Here is a 22,616-nt window from a genome sequence, read left to right on the forward strand (position 1 = left end):
ATTATTAAATTACAATGTGTTTTATATTCCTTAATTGAAAAATGTTGATTTTCCATACACATTTTCGCCACCCTTTTCCCATCCTAAGGGATGGATTCTGCGAAAAACTAACCAGGAACTCAAACAAACGGAAAAAAAACTTCATCTAAGTCGGTTCAGCGGTCTAAGCGTGAAGCGGTAACAGAGTTACTTTCCCATTTATAATATTAGTGGGGATAGAAGCATTACACTTTCTTATTGAATGTCAAAGTAAACACTACCACCAGTTCAAAAAGAAGGAATTAACGAAAACAATCACAATAATTTAAATCAACTTATAACTAATTAGCCTAAATTTTAATAAGTAAATTTAATAATAGTGGTTTTCGAATCGATAAAACTAAAATCGTTTAAAATATCGGTAATTGTCATTCGATTAAATTAATATTTATAGTTTAAAATTAAATCGATTCTATTGTTCCATTGTAATGATACTTTACTATTGTAATTTTTTTTTTTGTTATCATATAATTTAGTACAGGGAAACCATTTATACAATGTTGAATAGTAATTTATACAAATTAGAAAAAGTGGTTCATGTACGTTATACGTCAAACACAACTATACTACTAATTTATCAATATTATGTCTACATAATGTTATCTATAACAGATAATAAAAATAGTAATGTCAATATATAAAGCTAGTCGCTCGCGGCTTCGCTTGCGTTTTAGTGGTCGGTCGTCAGGTGTCAGTGGTTTGGCGTCAAAGAATAACAGACAGACAGATCTACTTTCGAATGTATAATATTAGTATAAATGTATTGTCTTCAATTTAAGTATGCCATTGGGGATGGGAAGTAAACTGTTTCGTTTCTTATTAGTGTTTCTTACAATATTCAATCTAATTCTCGAATTAGAGTAAAATTAAAAATAAGTTAAGTAAAATAAACAATTGTGAATTTAAATAAATTGTGAATGGATACATAAAGTTTTAATTATACATACGAGTGTTACCAGTTCAAATGTGAGATCTTAAATCCAGGATAACTACTAAGAGTTAATATATTATTATAGGTTGTGAATTATTATTTATATACACTATTATTATTTTCTTAAAATTACGTATATTGTCAATAAGAATCTCAATGTCAGGATAAACCGTTGAATTACTTTTGTCATTATTATTATAATGTAAGGAATTTGCAATTTTACGTTTGCTACTGATTGTAGTTCTGTAGTTAATAATTAATTCATTGGGGATAGACGAACACATCGTGAATGAGCAAAATCGATAGATACAAACAAAGAACATTTTAAATTTCACGTTTAATGTTGTATGGAAAATAGCTGACTTGAAATACAACACTGGTATTTAGCTGCAGTGTGATTCTCTAATAATTCACTTCGAATATCACTTGTGTTGATAACCGACTTATGATACGCCATTTCGATACGTGTATCCTATGAATTTTATAATTATTAGAGTCCATACCGCATACCACATTTTGTAATTTACGTTCGTGAACTGTATGTAGTTTCGCTTTCTTTTTTATACAATAGAGGACGTTTTATCTCGATTATTATGTAGAATCAACAAACAACATATAATAACAGATAATAAATTAATATTAAAACAAAAAAAAAAACATTTTTTCGTTTTCTATATTCAAATTATGATATACCCTATAACCGCGTGATTCATAATAATACGTCTGACGGACAATATGACACTGATTGTTTTGTTTAGGAATGCGTGCATGAATCAATACGCATGCGCAGGCCCGTAATGCGATTTCGATTGTAACCGATAAATAATTTGCATTGCTAATCGATATTTGTGTTTTTATAGCGGAATCTTGGCATCGAATCTGGGTTTTTAGTACTGAAAATGCCAGTCGACGTCGCTTTATAAGTTGGGAATGTGTACCGGATATCCTTTTAATTGTGTTACATATTTAAGTATTTTTTATTAACCACATCCTTCCTCACGTACTTTATAATATGTAACGTGTTTCGATGTCAATAATTAAATTATTACTTTATAATATTTATGTTGTACTTTGTTGTTGTGTCTTTATACCCGTATGTGTACATTTCGTGTTAATATATATGATATTAACATTGTACAAGCTGACCCTGCGGATTGATCCACGCGCAATTTATTAAATTTTACTTATAGCACACAAACCGACGGTCTCCATTTTAACACCCTCGAGGTGAACTAAGTAAGCAGCCCATGTCTTGCCCCAGAACTTAAACTATCTTCGTACCAAATTTCATTTATATCGGTTAAGCGGGTGAAGCTTGAAGGGGTAACAGACAGAGTTACTTTCGCATTTATAATATTAGTATAGATAAGTTATTTAGATTAAACCCACTGAACAATAGTTCATCAACATTTTATTAGGTGACGTAGGCAGAAACAAAAGAACCACACATCGGCCACCACATTAACTATATTTGTGTTTATAACGACCTATAAGTCATTAGGCTTTTACAGCGATATCTATAAATGTATAATTCAATAATATGACGAACATAAGACACATAACGCCATCTATCAAATCAGCGTTAAAGTGAAAACGACTTAAACACAAACCATGAATCATGACGCAACATTGGAAAACGCTGGCGAGCTTACGATTTTCCTTGTTCACTTCCGCGGTAACAGATGGCGCTAGCTGTATGTTTTTGTAGTAGCCACCTCGAAGCGTTAATAAAGGTTTATTTTTAAAACAGAGCGTTTTATAAGTGGCCTAGGAAGTCAATGTATGACACAACTCGTGCAGAATGTAAAGATGCATTATCGAGATTTTTCCATATCCTCCAAGCATTGTCATTAAGGCTACAAAAACTTTTCCCTCGGTTCTTCTTATAAGGTAAAATAAGATAGACTTTACTCTTTTTAATGAATAGTTTATCGTAAGCAAAGTGTTGTTTATTTAATCATCATAGATATACAATTATATAACGAAATAGTTCACCAAAATATTTCCATTGAATCAAAACAGTTACGAGCCAATTAACCGATTCCAAATTTAAAATGAAGCACTATTAGAAACAGATTAAAAATAAACATCACAGATAATTATTTGTATAAAAACATGTTTTATGGTTATGAAGTATTTTCGTAATCGGATACCGTAAAGATTGCTTCGGAACAAATAAGGAGGCCCGAAGTGCGCAAGTACGGACGCGCTATTATTTCAACCTGCCGAGCAACAGCGATGTAATTAAAATAAAAAAACAATTTCACCATTACGTTGGAGTAATAGATATACAGTAATAGATAGTGTATGTTTATAGTGCGGCACATATGTCCTGGTGGTAGAACGTATAAAAGATAGTTAAAAGGACAATACTTTTGTCTACCAATCAGCGATCATGTCCACTTATCAGTAGAGCTCTTGTTGGCTGATCTGTCTTCTTGTTGTCGACGAATAAAAGTTTATGAATCACAAATATTATCTTAGTAAAAACTAATTCCTTAAATTGAATTTTATTCAACAACCGTGAAAAATACTTGTTATTAGTAAATAAATAGAAGTAATTAGATGTACTTCATTCAAATACATTTTTCAATTGTCATTTAACAATTTGTATTCAATCGATTCTATCAAAAAGAACCGGTGATTCATAGGTTTTAATGTTCCAACAAATTACATAAGTATTACTCTATCTCAAAGATTTTTATAACCTGTAGTAGTACTATGTTTCGTTAATACATAGTTGAATAAGCTTATAATAAGGAACCGACTTCGCCCAGCAGTTCGAACATGTGGGTCAATTTGTCTTACCCGGGGAAGTACTTCGGAATTATCATACTTCATTTCGGTGGTATAGTAAAACAGCATGATGGAACCAGTGTTGGATGAAACACTGCAACGTGGTGACATAAGCTCCCTTCTTACTTCCTCCCGCCTACCTTAACAAATCAGTATTATAAAAAAATATGACAAAAAGGCAGTACGGATAACAGCAATATGTTTCATTTTTATCAATGTTTATAATTGTTTTATTATGAAATAAATATTGAACAAATAATTAAATGGTATTTTTTATCATATGTCTATACTTATTCTGATAAGTTTGCGATTTGTTAACATTAACAAGACTGGAGTCAAATTTTCAATCACCAAGATATTACATTCTACTGGACTACATTAAATGTAGGTACAAAAATAAAACTACCACGAATTCCTTATAAATACTACTACTAATACTTCTTCTAAGAGGTCTGGATTAGAAGCTGGGTAAAGACATAAATTTGAAATAGATGGAGTCCCAACAGTTAATTTGATTGTATTTGCTTTATTTGCACAAATATGGACAAAAAACGCAAATAGCAAACGCGTGTTGCAGTCTACTTCTTCTTAACTATAATATTTAGAAAATTGCTTGCCTTGTTAGTGTAGTGGCTGGATACAAGGCCGCAGATCCTGAAGTTCCAGATTCAAACCCCAGGTCGGCTCGATAAACAGTTATAGGCTTTTCATGTTGAGAAATTTTTAGTAATGGTCCAGAATTTGGAAGTTGGAAGTGTCCTTGCCTCGAAAAGCATGTTAAGCCATTTCATGCACCTGAACTCGTTCCGGTCGTTTCGGATTTGCCGTCATATCGAGTTATGAGTGAGGGAATAGTGCACCTGTGTTTCTGCACATACTTGTGCTGTAAAATATGTGCTACGTAGTTGGCCAGTATCTTCAGGGTAATTCTTAACAATAGCTTACTACACATGAAAGAATTAAAAAGGCAAATATTTGCACCATTCAGTTAGTAGAATTGCACAACAATTGCATTTGTTGTTTTATAAATAAAAATCAAATATTTGATATATTTGCGAATAAATCAAGACACAGCGATATCACTACAAGAACATAGCAAGACGAGTAAAGTGCTACAATTAGATTGACGTACGAATTTTGCGCAAATAACTTAATTATGTATTATACTTATTGAGTTTTTCCTTTGAGAAGTTCTCAGTCTAACCGTAGTCTGGCACTAGGAATTGTTTAGACTTCCGTTCCGTGAAAACGTCTTTGGTTCTCGCTATAGTAGTTCGCCTTAAAATCACTTTTGAATCGTCATGTTACAGTGTCGAATTAAATGTAAGCTACTAACCGTTCGGAAAGTAGGATTAAAGAGCGTACTCTTTATTGAAAGGCCGGCAACGCACCTGCAAGCCCCCCGGTGTTGCAGATGTCCATGGGCGGTGGTAGTCACTTTCCATCAGGTGAGCCTCCTGCTCGTTTGCCACCTCTGTCATAAAAAAAAAATTGATCGAGAAGAACCGGTACGAAACTCAGTAGGTACTCTTTTCCACCATTTTAATTGCAGATTATGTCAGTAGAGAACAATTATTTTTTATATATCCCGCCTAAAAATCAATAAATACTACTACAATAAATACTTTTTAATTGCAATATCATATTGTATTCAGTAATATGCATTGTTAATCACTGTTTTGTTGACATGTGCTTTAAATTTTTTTATACTCTGCCTGGTCTTGTCACTTTTCGCATTCCTTCGGGTTATGAGCGTAAAAGAACAGATACTTGAGTTTACGTCAGTACATCAGCTCTATAAAATTCAACCAAATTTGATATTTATATAACAAGTTTGATTTTTGATATTAAGTCGCTGCAGTATGTTTTCGAGTAATTATAACGACCCTTTTTAAATAAGCAACTAAAATTGAAAACTAAATTGGTACTAAAACGGCAATAGCTCAAGAGTTTGAGGTTGAACTTGCAACATTGACATAACAAATCAATGTAAACTAATAATCTCTTTAACATGTAACTTTGACAGGACGTTTGGCGTAGGCCAACATGGACAATATTCCAAGAAAAATTCTCCTTTCTATGTTTGACCTTCAATATAAAGGATTTTTAGATCATTATTCTATACATACAAAACCGGGACTACTCCCATCTCTCTGTAAATAAAAACAAAAATATCTTCCTCTTTATATTTCAATTTAGAAATATAAAACATTCCATACACAGTAAATGTTCTGTCAACTTCGGGATCAAATACATGATACGTTATAACACTGGCTCTACTAAGACCCACAAAATAACAGTAAAACAAAGTTTCACTGTTTGATGTACAGTTACTTGAAACCTACCCTTTTATGAACCAGTACCATCACTAAGACTTTCATGTTTGCTGTGCAGAGCGCAATAATTAATATAGCGCATAGTTTACACGGACAGCTTTACACAGACAATTAAATTAATGTCATTTATTAAGTAGTTTTAATTATTTGATTAATTATATTGCCAACTTCCATAAAATGGATCGGCCTCACATGGAGTACTGCTCTCACCTCTGGGCGGGTGCTCCCCAGTACCAGCTCCTTCCATTTGACCGTATCCAACGTAGAGCAGCTCGAATTATCGACGATCAAGCCCTTTCTGATCTGCTCGATCCTTTGGCGTTGCGTAGAGATGTTGGATCACTCTGCATCTTCTACCGAATTTTCCACGGGGAGTGTTCCGAGGAATTGTTTGGATTAATCCCGGCAGCTGAATTCCATCTTCGGACATCTCGACAAAATTCTAAATTTCACCCACACCACTTAGATGTCCGTAAATCCACAACAGCGCGATTTTTAAGGCATTTTCTGCCTCGCACAACCACTCTGTGGAACCAGCTTTCGCCGGCGGTTTTTCCGAACCGATACGACTTGGGAACCTTCAAGAAAAGAGCGTACTTATTTCTTAAAGGCCGGCAACGCACCTGTAACCCCCCTGGTGTTGCAGATGTCCATGGGCGGTGGTAGTCGCTTTCCATCAGGTGAGCCTCCTGCTCGTTTGCCCCCTATACCATAAAAAAAAAAAAATATCTTACAGTATGTTAACATATCTAGGAATTGGAACACACATCCTATTTATTGCATCAATGTAAAACTTTCCAAGTATTTTTAATTCGGATTACGTGGTACCATCTTGAGCTAATGTTAGTTACATACCAGCAATTGTGTGTAAAAGTTGTATTATATTATATATGTAATTACAAAAATATTATAAAATTATTTAATCACCGAAAAGACCGTATTTACTATCGCGTGCTGAAAGTTGGTTGTATTAAAATCAATTTGCAGTATTGTAACACTTCGCGCATATCACTAAGTCATTATGTTTACGTGAATCACTCGAATTGAATCTATAATATAATTTATCATTGATTGAAATAGAACTAAGCCAATACAAACATATATTTATTTATGAAATCATAATTTGATAAATTGAAGGAAAACCAAACACTTATCAACTGTAATATAAGCGGCACTTATAACTAATGGCACTATTGAGGTTATGGGGTCTGTCACCGCATAGGTCAAGAAAGCCCGCAGCCGGCGCAGGCGCAAGAGGGAGATCGGGTGGAGCGGCGCTTCGGACGGCGTGGGCGCCCGTTTGTTTACGCAGCGCGCAGTCCGCGCCGCGCCGAGCCGAGCGCCGCCGCTCGAGCGCACCCTATATTCAGTTCACGGCCGCTCTATTACCGGACGTCTATTTCGGCGCATAATATTTCGAACGGTGCGGAGGAACGTTCAGTTTCGCGCGGGCAGGTGCGCGCGCCGAGGCCGAGAGATGCGGCGAGGGACCCGCGCGCGCCCCTGACGCCGGCATGGAGCGCCGCCGCCCCGCGCGCCTCGACCTCGCCGACTCCATGACCAAGACCGTGCGCCGTCGGGACAAGCCGCGTGAGCGATGGCTGCTTACGCGCAAGACCTGGAAGTACATGTCCGATGCCGGTCGACGGCTGATCCCGGATGGAGCACAGAATCGTGCTGAGGATGTTCCTCGTATCGAAGCCTATTTTCAGGAGGTTTGTCAGAGGGAGCCGCGCTTTTTACTGTGGCGGAAGAGCTCTTATCCTGGCGTACTAGCGAGGCCACGCCGTAAAAAAAGAGCCCGCGGTGGTTCAGTGCGAGCACGCTCACCATCCGATGACGTACCTCCGCCACCCGCGAGACCCACCGAACTCTTTATTCCGCACACATCGGGTGGTCGCTTTGACATAGCGAAGCTTAGGCGAGATTTCTTTGCGGCGCCGCCGCCTTCTCCGCCTTCCTCTGGGTTTTCGTCATCTAGTGCGACATTCAATAATGCATTCAAAAATACATCTTCTCGTTCAGTGCGTTCAGAAGACGATGATGGAGTGTTAGTTGATTTACTACGCAAGTACCTGAAAATTGAGGATGATAAAGGGCCGCCGCGGCTATCCGAATCCGAGGAACTTTTGCACGCGTTGCGAAATTACCTTAAACGTCAGTCGGAGCGCGGGCCCACTGAGTCCGATAGTGATCCTGCACAGAGAATACTGCACGAGAATCTTGGAAGGTACTATCATCGTACATCTAATAGAGACAATACAGTGCAAGATTTGTTAAATGATAGGAATTTGTTAAAAAAACTATATAATGATCTTCGTAAAACTAAGCCATATCGCGGGGGTAGAGGCGGTGGTGGGTCGCCCGCATTTGGACCGTTCAGCGGGTTCAGTGCGACGAACTCGCGTTCTGTGTTTCGAGGTCGAGGTGTTGGTGGTTCGAGGTTCAATGATGAGGACTATTTACAAACGCCACCGATGTCTCCTCCGCCACTTATTGAGGTTTTCGGTGAATCGTTGGAAGATAAGCTTGTGGATGTCGGTACGCAGACTCTTCCTATTTCAGAAGATGTTTTACAGGAGTTGGAACGCGCTTACAGGGAGAAATTGGAAGCTGCAACGGTTCCCACTAGTCCGACGAGCCCGCCGCCGGAAAGGCGGCCGCGGCGCCGATCTAGCGTCGACCATGACGATGTCTCGCAGTCAGTAAGCGACACAATCAAGCGATACTTGAGAATGGCGCGAAAAAAGAGTGTAGATGCCGAAAAGACTGATCGCTTCAAGCGTATTAATTACGACAAAAATTTACGGAATATCAAACCTCGTCAGCCCGGAGACGTGGATGATGATGGGCCTAACAAGGGCTGCCAAACAGAGGAAGGATGGATTTTGACGTACAGAGATTTGCAATTTGCTTCAGTGGCTTCGACACCTACTTCGCCACCGTCACCATCTCAGTCACACTCGTTTTTGTCAACCCTATTGGGTAGAAATGCAACAACAGTGGCTCCCCCTGCAGGTGGCATGCAGAAGTCGCGGTCTTCAAGCAGCGTTGTGCAGAGCGTCAGCAAGCGGCTGTGGCGCACCCGAAGCCGGTCTTCCAGTCGCGTTGCAGCCGCCTGGACTCCTCAGGTCAGTCGCAATGCATTCTGTTAAGCCTCGAACGGTATAGACATTACTATGTAATACATTTATATATTTTAATTATCATTATATTATACTGTTTTGTTTGGGAGCATGATTAGGTATTGATGACTAATCTTACACTAATTTTAAAGAACGCCATCCAAAAAAATTAACACTGTTGAAAAATATCGCGACACAAACACTCATCTTTCAACACGTAGCCTAAATACCAAATGTATGAGAATAATTACACGCCTATTTATTATTATTTTTTGTAAAATAGTAGCAATATTTATTTATTTTGTTTGACAAACTTGAATTGTTGTGGCGTATAATTTAACTTTTATACAACAAAGGAATGTGTTGAATTATCCAATTAAAATTTTGTGAGTGAGAAAATTCATTCGACGCTTTTTAAGGTTAACATTAGGAATGTCATCACGAAATCCGTAGCATACGTAGCCCTTCGTAGCATTGCGTTACGTAGGCTTGTAGCCTTACAGGGCAATTTTATAAGTTAAATAGTTCCTGTATGCTTATAACTTATTTTTGTTGTACTTTGATCTTTTAATTCTATACATTTTGATATTTTCTTAATGATTTTATTTTTAATTGAGACTTAATTTATAAAGTGTAATCATTATATTTTTCGGAACAATTAATGAATGGTTGATTACGCGAAGATATAATTACTATAACAGACATTTTACTTGTTATTAATTAGAAATAAAAAAGCGTTGACTGGCAGTTTACAGAAAAATTAAAAATGCAGTTATTAAACATTTTTACTAAATTGTTACAAATCGACATTAAAAATAGCTACTTTACAAATCATGAAGCTTTATCCCTGGCTATTCAATAGCAATTCCAATTCTCTGAAAAAATAATGGGCCCACTATTAAATCGCCAAAAAACAGGGTGTTATTTGTATTTTAAAATGTTTTGCACCATTTCTCCAAGATACAAATGCTTACGCAGTGTAGTGTAGCAGTGACAGAGATAGTTCGACGAATGGATGTCGTGGATAGATATAGGATACCTTTTTATCTACTATTTTTTTTTTGATTATGTCGTTGGTAGTTGGGCTGGCGAATGGGCAAAATTGATAAGTGATTACTATTGCCCACAGTATTGTTAGAAATATTAATCATTCCTCATAACTCTAATATGCCACTTGCTTGAGGAACTAAGGTGTCAAGTCCCTTGTGTCTGTAGTTAAACTGGTATCAATCACCTTTCAAACTGGAACACAACAATACTATGTATTGCTGTCAGGCGGTGGCTGACAGCAATACATAGTGGGCTTGGGCTGTGGGCTGTGGGCTTGCTCAAAGCCCTACAAGTAAATTATCAAGTAAATTTATGTTTCTATTGGGTAACACAATAAATTGTTACATAATTATTTCAGTTAAAGTCATTTAAATGAAGATGCTATTACGAAATTGAAGTTATTAGTATTTTTTTAATTTTATAATTGAGGAATTTTCTGGGATTACGTTGTAAAATAAGAGTTACTTACTCTTTGTAGTCGAGTAATAGGAGTAATTAGTCTTTGTAATTAACTGTACTCTCTCTTTATATTTATAATGAATAATCATTAACTCACAATAATATATGAGACCCCCTACTAGAACTATATGAGAGCATAAGCTCCATCTCATATAGTTAGTTCAGCTTGAGCGGCTGAGGTCGTATTCACGCAATATATTGGTTTTGTTGACATATTAATATATGTAACAAATATAGAAAATCACAAAAACTGTACTGTATAAGTAGCAATCTGTCTGTAGAAGTTAGATATTGTATATGTCCTAACTGGGCTAAGGTTATGAACTTTATTTCACCAAGTTAATTCTGCTTTTTTCGATACATTTTATTCCACTGCAGATATATTCACTGCTGAGCAGGAAGGAATTATGAACACATAAAAAATAGATGCTTGCCCGGGTTTCAACCGGCAGTCTTCGTATAAGATACACGTATTCTAATCACTGGGCCATTTCAGTACATCTTATGTTACATATTTGTCGTCGATATTTAAAGCAAATTTTAGGCAAGTCATTAAAATTGCATGCCCCAGCTTGTATCCCTAAAAATGATTCAAATATTTAATATTATAAATTGAATTGATCTTTCTCGCGGAATTTCTAATATTCATCATTGCGAAGAGCATTTGGTAGCTCTATTTATCACTCACGTAGGAAGTTACACGTGTTAGGCGAGTCTAGATCCAGCTGATAGCTGCTTGTTTACACTGCCTCGGTTTCTGAGCACTTATGAGTAAATAAGCGAAAATGCAATTACGCGGTTTATTTTAATAACCAATTCCTGTGCAATTAAATTGAGTGAAGTTTTTTTAATATATTTAAAATATAAATAGAGTGTGATAATTATGGACTTATGAAGTATTCTGCGTTCTGAGTATCTGTTGAAGTTGTAAGACGGTGTGATTGCTATTGCTAACTAAAGGTGCACGCAGTAGCCCCGTAGGTCTAGTGGCTAGTTCGTAAGACTACAGACGCTTAGATCCTGTGCTCAAATACAGGGATTAGCCATTAAATATATATAGAACGAGATCAGGTCTTCGAATGTTAGTAGTGTCACACTCCTGTTCCGTGTAAAGCGAGAAAAGTCATTGTTTCCTAACCGTTGGATTATATGAGTGAATTTGGCACATGTACATCTCCTTAAAAGGAGAGGAGATCCTAGCTCTACGGTGACAAGTTTACAAGCTTTTTATTTATTGAGCAACTGAATTGAGATTCACTTGAATCCACGAGTGATGTGATGTAAACACACTAACAAACAATGTTCAAAATGTTGTGTTGATCGCATCTGAATGTAAATGTTTCATAAGGTTTTATTTACCTTTGAATTATTCTTATATAATTCATAATGTTCTGAATTATGACAGATACCGATAAAATAATTGTATTAATATTCTGAAATATTCTCAGAATTTCTGCTCCGTATTCTTTTATCTAATGATACATATTATATTATAATATATAAGCAAATAAATAGGTAATTTATTTGCTTATATGGAACTTAGTTTGATATGGAAATTTATGACACCTGCCGTGCGATTCTGTACGAATTCCTTTCGTAAATTACTCGTTTAATGTTAACAACCGACTTACGGTGATATGCAATTTTGATACTTGTATCTTTATAATTAAAAAACTGTTCCCCACGGCTTTGCTCGCGTGGGACTTAATTATGTTTGAAACAGATTAACTTAAAATATTACGTTAATTTAAGACCACATTGGTGTCTCCCTTAGGGTAGAATATTCAGATAAGTTTAAATACGTATCTATTCATTTTTAATCAGTAGCTTAATAACGTTTCTTGTTTACAACTTAAAAATGACGGACTTCCTTACAAACTTTCAACCCCTATTTCACCTTCTTAGGGGAAGAATTTTAAAATTCCTTAGTGGGTGTCTACTGTCTACCCAATAAAACGATCCTACTCACCAAATTTCATGGCCCTTTATTAGTTTACGCTCGGTGATAATTAATCAGTCAGTCAGGACATATTATTTTATAAGTAGGTATAATTAATGGTCAATGATCGCATGTTTACTCACTCGGTATCGCTGAATGGCTATTATTTATAATATGTTCCTGGTGGAGCGTTGGCTTTGTGGAAGCCTTTCTGGGTAGATATCACCTCCTCATCAGATATTCTACCACCAAACAGCTGTACTTTTTATTGTTGTGTTACGATTTGACAGCTGAGTGAGCCAGTGTAACTACTGGCAGGAGGGACATAATATCTTAGTTTCCAAGGTTGGTGGAGCGTTGACAATGTAAGGAATGGTTAATGTTTTTTATCAACGCCACTGTCTATGAGCGTTAGTAGACCGTTATCTCGTCCGCTTATCTATATAAAAATAATAATAATATGAGGTAAACACGATACTTTCCGTACTAACAAGCACAAAGTCAGTCCGGGTGTTTAGAAGTATATATTTTGGCCTAAAAAATAAACACTCACGCGTTGCAATATCTGGTAACCTCAAAACTATTTAAACGTTAGATCCACATAGTTCTGTTCGCGCTCCGGTAAGCTACACAGCCCATAATTCTACACAAATTACACTTTCTAGAGCGCAAATAAATTCACTTTTAAAACATTACTTGGAAATGGTAGAGATTGCAGTAAAAGTCGAATGTTATTTTGTTAATTTGCTATTAATATGACTGTATTTGTATTAAAAAAAAAATAACTGATTATTTTAGATGTATTCATGACAAGATCTGTTCTTTGTACGTTTAATAAACACACTCACTGTACTACACACTTGCGTGTGCTGTTATTTGATGTTATAGCAATTATATTATTCCTGGTTGATCTTGAGAATACTAATTACCAATTAAATAATATAAATCTAAATGTTATACTGTATATAAATAACTAAATGACATGAATTCTGTACAAAATGTGTTGAACCAGAAAAATGCTTAAATAATATTTGTATGTTGTAATTATCAAAAATTGGGTTAATGCCTTCTTACGTCGTGGAGGGGGTGTTGGAATTTACTTAACTTACACTTTTCTCCAATACGGATTGGTCAACAAGTGGTCAAAGGATCCAAGTGTCTGAATTCTAAACGAGATAACACAAATAATGCATTCGAAAACTCCGTTCAAATTACAAGACCGTGTTTCAAAACTAAAATCTTTGGTTAAGTGGTGTTTGGTGTTCTTACCACCGGAATATAATTAAATAATTTGAAACATTAGCTTGAACATCAATCTATATTATTTTTTCAAAGTTTGTAGTGACCTTAAAACATTTCTTGTATAGACTAAACATATTATTAAATACAAACTCCACTTAAATAATTATTTTTTTAATATTATACTTCACAAAAAAGTAAATAGAAACAAATATATCATGGAGTTTATTAACATTTTCTAAAGTCCAATCGGCATAATATTTAGTCACGAGCTTTATAGATATTTAGAGGTATAATATATGTTATGGGTTGACTTTGATGTTGTCCAAATAGTTTATCTTTTATCCCAGTTTTCTCATTTCAACTATAACTCAATTTTTAATGAGATGACTATCTCGTCTTGATTGCGTGAGAGGCGATGAAAATTTAACACGACTTAGTTGCGGACTAGTCATTCAATTCGGTTTTATTTATTGATATGCGTTTTGTCATTGCCTTTAAATTTATCTAATTTCTTTTTATTGATAGGTCATATCGAATCAAATATTTTTGTTTAAATAAACTTCTACGGGTACTTTTGAGTAGTTAAACGTTACCATCTGTTCGGTATGAGGATTCTAACGAAAATAAATAAATAGTACTTCTGAAAAAAAATTTATTACTCAATGCTTAAGCGAGATCCAGGAATCATTTATTTCTAAGTATCATCACTCAGATATCTATTCTGATAGAGATTATTAATCTTATTTAAAACATACACGTGGGAGTTAAACTTTTAGTCGTATGCGGGGTGTATATAGGTGACCCAAAAAAAACTCCCAATTTAAAAGAGGTATAATCTCAAAATATATCAATTTTTTTATTAAAATTTTACTAAACTAAAAACAAATTAGTAAACAAAGCAATATTTCACTTGGTGGTAGGGTTATGTGCAAGCCCGTCTGGGTACTGGGGTAACAATACTGTTTCCAAGCAGCAATACCTATTGTTGTGTTCCGGTTTGAAGGCTGAGTAAGCCAGTGTAACAGCATAAGGGACATATAACTTTTCACCTTCCCAGGTGGGGGTGGTTGGTGATGCATTGACGATGTAAGGAATGGTTAATATTTCTTACAGCGCTAATGTCTATTTCTGGTGACCACTTACCATCAGATGACCCATCTGAATATCTTAGTGGTGACCACTTACCATCAGGTGACCCATCTGAATATCTTATTTTAATCTAACAATAAATTCAGGCAATATTGTTATAAACAATGTTTTCATTACCCGTTTCCCAAAATAGTGGTTCCCAAAAAAAACCTCTAACGAGCGAGGCGTTATATAATTTATAGAGCATATAAATAAATAAATGAAAAACCAGCCAAGTGCGAGTCGGACTCTCGAACGAAGGGATCCGTTCCATTATCTATAAAAACGGCAAAAAAATAATGTCTGTTGTATGTCTCCATACCTCCCTGTTTTAATCAAGGTTTCACGGTTCATGAGATAGAGCCTGATGACGGACGGGTAGATGGACTGACAGCGGATTTTAAGCAGTAGGGTTCTGTTTTACCCTTTAGGTATGGAACCTTAAAAAATACGATTTATCTTGAGACACTTATTAGTTACTTATAAACTTTTTTTTAGTTATTTAATTTAAAAAAATACTGATTTATCTCTTTTGGTTTCATTTATTAATAATTCGAAAGAAGTCAGCCTCTAACCAACATTTAAGATAAAGCCGAAAATGTTTAATTTCAAAGCACTCCTATGTGCAAATTCATAGTCTCATTGCAAGCCTTATTTAATAGATATCAAGCCTAAGACATCGTTACTCAGTGTATGAATACTACCGTCATAGATATTCTTGATTATAGACAGGAAAAATATAAAATCTATTTCTACTTTAAATGGTGGAAGAGAGTAACTACTAAATTTCTTGCCGGTTCTTCCCGGTGGAATCTACTTTCAGAACCGGTAGTAGCTTTACATTTAATCCAACACTGTATCATGACGATGGAAAAGTAGTTTTATGAGTCTACTTGAATAAATAATATTTTGATTTTGGTAAACTAACAAGTTACATTACCTATATATAGTTATTATAGTTTTCCCATAATATATTAAAATAGCAACTATTCGTAACTTGCCGTTTTATGCGTTGTTTTACTAAATTTTTTTTAAATAAACAACAAACATTAAAAAAAAGTTTAGATCGGCAAAACTTTTTGATTAATACTTTATTTTTTTAGTAACACTGTATAATTATGCTTAAGAAATTATTGATGAACAATGAACATGGTTATATGAAAAGTATGGCGGCGACTGCGATAGATCAGCGGCACGCCCGTCATCGGTAGGAGCTTCTGGTACAGGGTTCATGACGTAGGTCTCAGGCAATTAACCACAACTATACAATATGACAATTCTTGTATTTTATGTAGGTAATAAACAATCATAAATTATAAAGTAGGTATATTATAATTACCCGAGTTGCATGAACTAACGGTCCCGTTTGGAAGGTCCAAACTGTATCGCTCTTAATAGTAAAATTTAGCTTCCGACTCGCCGCTTTCAAAAGCATTCAAAGATGTGCCAGTTGTCCCTTCAAACGATTCCGACTACTTGACTTATTACGTCACGGCGTGCACAGATACAACAAACTCAACTGAATTACTAATTATTCGTAATCGACGACAAGTATATAAACTAGTTTAGTTGCTCCTCACCCGAGGAACACGTCTTTATCTCAACCTTTTCGGCAATGTTCCATACACATTCGGATCTGACCTTTCCGACTACTATCTTTCACAGGGATCTTTTGCCACACCCTGGCACATATGTTCGGAGGACAAGTAATCGTCTTCAAACCTATGCGATTTCAAAGCGAATTATTTTCTTTTTCAATTCCACTAAGCGACGACGAAGTTTCAGGCCATGCCTTATCTTCTTCTCGGATACTGTACCATAGCACACACAGTCAAAAATAAAAATATTCTTGTTTTCATTATATTACACTATGGAATTTTAAGCTACCGTATGTAATGTATTGTCTACTACATTGCTTAGAGAACGAATAGAAAATACTCGAGACTATAATTGAAATGGCACCATCATCAAGTCAATTGTTTCTCATGGCCGGCAAGCAAGCACACGATCACCCACAGGCCATTCTCATATGGTACCATTAGAGGTTACTGATCTGTATCCTATCTCAGCTTACTGAGCTGGAAATTACCTACAATGAATTATTTATTTCGTGTCTCTGTCCATCTGTAAGACAGGAAACAATTGCTCCTATTTTATCATTTTCCCTTTGAACTTTTCTTCACATTAAAAGCCCTTGACAACACAAATGTAATTTGAATAATTACATTTAAAATAGCGTTACACGCTGCATCGATCCGCTCCACTGAAACTGTGTGCGTGGGCTCGCTTTGAGACATAACATATATATCACTCGAACTGACTCACATCGTTTTTTCATTGGACTTTCAGTGACACTCTATTGTCAGTAATATTTTTTCCATTCAAAAATGGAATATTCGAATTTTAAAATTATTTAAATTGATAGATATATCATAAATTTTTATGAATTATTTATTGAAATTCACAGAAAGTAGGAATAACAAAAAATAAAAATTTAACAAATAACCTTTATATTTAAACGTTTCACAAAATATCAACAGAACTCCTTCCTTTACAGTATTTATTCTTTATCACAAAAAACGGCAGTTAACATAACTGGACTATGGTCTTTCTGCGTGTTAAAGATTTCAGCCGACCTAAACTGTTTCATTTACATTTTAAACCATTATTGTTGCGATTCAAGTAAGTGCCTACTCCTTATGGTTTAGAAGTATAATTAACGAAAAACAAGAATTAAAAACATTTCAAGTTTTTGTTAAGGTTAGCAAGCTTGCCCTTAGCGTTAGCAAACCGCCATGGCTTAAGGGTACAACTCATAAGATTAATTATGAATGATATATTGTCGTAATAAGATAGCAATTATATATTTGCGTAAAGCGAGTAATAACCTACACTTCATTCAAACATTTGCTATTTTGTTTTTTGTATGAATTGTTAATATAGGTATGCTTAGTTACTGCCTTTCTTTAATATTACACGGTTCTATTTTTATTCTTGGGTTTAACATTATTTAATTAAAAAATATTTTCGCCTATGGCTGTTTAGTTTTTTTTCTAAGATGTACTCACAGAAAAAGTATAAAGTATCAAAAACATCGGGCTTTGGGCAAGCATGTCTGGATAGGTACCACCAACTAAACAGCAATACACTGTTATGTTCCGGCTTAAAGTGTAAATGAGTCAGTCTAAGTACAGGTATAAGGGACATAATATCTTCGTCCAAGGTTGGTGACGCATTGGTAATATGAGAAATGATTAATATTTTTTACAGTACAATGTTCATGATATGCCTAGTCACGACAAAGGCGAGGATTAGTCCCCATTTTCATTTATACCTACCACCCACACCATACCAAGTCTCTAATTTTATTGTTTTGCGCATATGTAGGGTTCTCTATTGGCGTGTATTAAATTGTCTCAAATTCATATTAAACCAAAAATACAGTAATATATTGAGTTCCGTGCCAGTTCGCGATAGAATCTACAATCCGAGTGAGTGTTCTAAAATATAAAGCTGCCACTTCTAATTAAGTAATTTAGCCAAAATGCTTATAAAAAGTCTACTTGAATTTATATAATTTGAGAAAAAGCAAAAATATATATATATATATTTAAAATATCCTGCAAAGATTGACTTTTTTGATCTGCTCCAACTACTTTGATGTAGGAATAAAAATATTGTAGTAACATTGATTGTCATTACAAAGCAGAAGGTCCGATCATACAGCGGACAAACAAAAACTGTTCCTTAACTTTGCACATGAACGCTTAAATTGGCCACTAAAATATTTTTTCAAATAATAGTGTCCGCTCGCGGCTTAGCTCGCATGGTAGGTCAGATGTTAGATCAGGTGCAAGGCTTTTTTTCTGTACTGCTAACAACGTGTAAGTATAATGTAATGTTCGTTTGATTAATGAATGTGCATAAGCGTAACAAATCGATAAATAAACAAAATTTCTTTCGCATATATAATATTAGTTAGAATAACAGAACCTAATTAATAAATTCCTAAAAGCAACAGTTTAAAGTTTTTACTCGTCAAACACAATTAACTTATTGTTGCGTTTTCATTAGATATATCGGTTGAATATTCATAATTACACCGTTTCAGCGAAATTCCTATTCATTAAATTAAAGACTTATTAAAGAAATTATTCTTGTATTTTCTTTGAGTGCCAGTTGAAAATTATAAACAGACGTAAAAAAGATGTATTAGACGGGATAAGGATTAAGCCATGCAATGCCAGTAGATAAAAATCGGAGGCACAATTCATATAAACGTACTAGCTGAACTTGCTGCTTTATCCGCGCGAAATTTTTAAAACACAAACCTACAATTCTTTACACCCTTAGGGGTGGAGTTTCGTAAAATCGGAAATTTCTTAGCGGATGATGATGACACCCTATTCGGAACATGCCAAATTTCAAGTTTGTATGTGTTATAGTTTCTGAGATTACATGAATAATCAGTGAGTTTTTCGCTTTTATATATATTTTATTAATAAAGTTGAATACTCCTAAAGAAATGTAGTCTGATTCAACGATCGCAGTTATTCATATAAATTACGTTACTAAGAAAAACGTAAACTGTAAGATTCTTAAGTCTTCGATATTTATGCAAAATGCTACACTGTCGTGACATTAATGATGGTCTGGTAACGATAACTGCTTCGCACCTTGTTTGTTTATTACTAACTGTTACTCCTTTGATCCGAAATTGTTTGAAAAAATATTAAACGTACGAAGTAGGCAGTTAAGAAGCTGTTTCACGTTAGGTAGGCGTGTCTAACGTAATCATTTCGATATATCCCGTTATAATTTCTGTTAGATCAGCATTCGAACTGAAATCATTTTAAATTGCATCATATGTAATGAGATAGTATAACTATATTTGATAGAGAACTCTAAGTAAGTATAATTAAAAATAGTTCTGAAGTCATATTCATTAATTTCATGGGAAGGCAGTTGAGCAAATGGGGTACCTGTTGGCAAGCTTTGCTCATAGACACCAACTCTGTAAAAAATATATTCCTCTTGTTAAATACTGAATTCAGTGCAAAACAAGATATAAAATATGTTTTGACGTTTAATTCTGTATTTATACTGTTCACTCATCATTTAAAAGAGAACACAGAAAAACAAAACATTGCTATATTGCGGATTTTATAAATCCATTTAGTTGTTGGTTTAACCGTAAAAGCGTTATAGACAGACAGACATGCAGAGCTATGTTCACTTTTATAATATCAGTATGAATAACTTACACTAGAAATGAAACGGGTGCTTTAGACTTATTTTAAATAATTAGTAATACAAATAAACATACGAATTTGATTTAAAAAAAAAATATACCATCGAGTTTCTTTTGGCAGTTCTTTTCAGGTCTGAGGTCTTGTCTTGGTCTTTTCTTTCTGAATCGGTGCTAAATTTTTGGCAATCAATATTTTAAATTCGATATTTCTCTCTACGATGAATAAAGACTTTTAATTAAGCCATTAATGTTTATTTCATATCTATCAACGCGAAGGATTTGCTCAAACATTCATTGGCACATATTTTATTAATCACATAAAACTGATGATAATGTTGTAATTAAATTAAAATCAAAATACGCTTTATTCAAGTAGGCTAATACATGAGTTATTCTGCCACAGTTGTATCCTTGGACATCCAAAGAACCTTCATTGGAGCAATTGAGCATTGAGAGATAAGCAAACTAATTATACTTATCTTACCTTCACTTGGTTGTAAGTCTTTGTCCAACCTCGTCTGGGTAGGGTACCACATGAAACGTAATCTACCCTCAAATGGCAACACTTAGTATTGATGCGTTCTTGTGGTTTGAAGGGTGAGTGAGCCAATGTCAACGTTGGTGGCGCATTTTGTGCGCATGTGGAATGATTAATATACTCTTACTGTACCAATTTATATGGGCAGTGAAAAACACTTACCTTCAAGTAGACCATTTTCCAGGTCACCTAATAATTTTAAATTAAAAAAAACAGGTTAATTTAGGTAATAATACATTGGGTCAGTTAAATGATTCATAACGGTCAAATAATATCATATTCCGGTGTGGTGACGTGACGCGTTGTGCAGGGCAGTTGTTGCTGGGCAGACGGCAGTGGGCGGTGCGTTCGGCTGGCTGATACATCCCTGCTCACCCTCACCGAGGTGGAGAGACGGGCGCTGCAACAAGCAGCGCTAGCGAGGTTGCAGCAGCTCAACCTTGGAACCACTATCAAGATACCTGAAGGTAAGCATTTAAATTGACGATATGTTCTTTATTAAAATTTTTCTGAAGTAGATCCATTAAAGATTTATAAAAATCGGTTAAATGATGTATAGACGTTCATAATTGCAGCGCCAGCTGACGGCAAGTTACAATAAAATGAATAGTACAAAACTTTAAACAAACGGTATTAAAGTATTTTAAAATATCAAACAGATATACATCAATTATTATTTGTAATATATTCATCTACATTATAATTAGATGTTTACGGTATTTCGTCACATTGTAAAAAAGTGTTTAAACACATTAAATATGTCATCCTTTAATTTCTTAAAACCTATAAAACGCAAAGTGCGACCTGATCGAAATTTCCGGTACAAGGCTATTGAGATAAAATGACTCGTGAAAAGCTTACATAAAAACAATTTAAGAATGACAAAATGAACACAACAAATATAATACGAAATATTGTCTCTGACTTTGTTTATTTAAATAAATACTATATTTTATTTATGAAACGCTACAGATTCTTTTTTGGTACAATGAACGAAGGCTAACTTTTATTAAATGAAGAAACGATCACGCTAAATCTTTCAAAGATTATTCTTTTCTTCCATCTAAAGTCGTATTTTTTTGGCTATAGTATCAGCTTCTAATTAAAATCCTTCCAATCACTTAATATTAATCAGGCAACCTAAAATAATATGTCCATCTATACACCAATATTTACCAAAGCTAAGATCAAGCCATCAACGGTTGTGAAATTTGGTCGAATGCCAGTCACCATTTTATCTTAAGAATGAGATTTATACGATTTTAATAATTTGAGTCTAGTGTCGTCAAATCCACGTTATTGCTGGCTGTTACTCATTTCAAATTGGTTTTACAACTTTGACAAGTTTCACAGTGAATGGTCGGATAAGTTTATCTTTCGGGATGTTAATATTATGACGTGTTGACTCAATCTTTATGATTTACAGTATTTATGTAATTGAATTTGAAATGTTTCATAAAGTTTTAAGAAAATAGCCGAGATGGTCCAGTGATTAGGACGCGTGAATCCGATGATTGCGTGGTCAAACTCGGATAGGCACTACTGTATTTTTATGTCTATGACAGACATTCATGTTTTGTAATAGTACTGTTTTTTTTTTAAATAATGTTAAGTCCTAGTTCCGAAATACTTGCGATATGAATGTTTCTTATAAATTTTGCACGGAAGCGTTGTCTTTTTCAGTCAAATAATATAATTGTAATCATGATTGGTTCAACTTCAACATTGTTCGTTCAGTTAATTTTGTTATTATTAAAGATGTTCATATAGAATAGGAAATAG

At 34.8% G+C, this 22,616-nt stretch overlaps 1 protein-coding gene across 2 annotated transcripts in view; it reads left to right on the top strand.

The window, feature by feature from the left end:
- Positions 1-7,432: 7,432 nt before the first annotated feature.
- The window catches only part of LOC125072251, a 45,758-nt gene continuing 30,574 nt past the window's right edge, over positions 7,433-22,616 (top strand). For both annotated transcript variants that reach the window (XM_047682787.1, XM_047682788.1), the window contains exons 1-2: positions 7,433-9,233; positions 21,145-21,301. In XM_047682787.1, the coding sequence (XP_047538743.1) occupies positions 7,617-9,233; positions 21,145-21,301 (1,774 nt within the window). In that variant the 5' untranslated portion in view covers positions 7,433-7,616. The remainder of the gene's footprint in view (positions 9,234-21,144; positions 21,302-22,616) is intronic.

This window comes from Vanessa atalanta, chromosome 21 (assembly GCF_905147765.1).
Source record: "Vanessa atalanta chromosome 21, ilVanAtal1.2, whole genome shotgun sequence".
NCBI lineage: Eukaryota > Metazoa > Arthropoda > Insecta > Lepidoptera > Nymphalidae > Vanessa > Vanessa atalanta.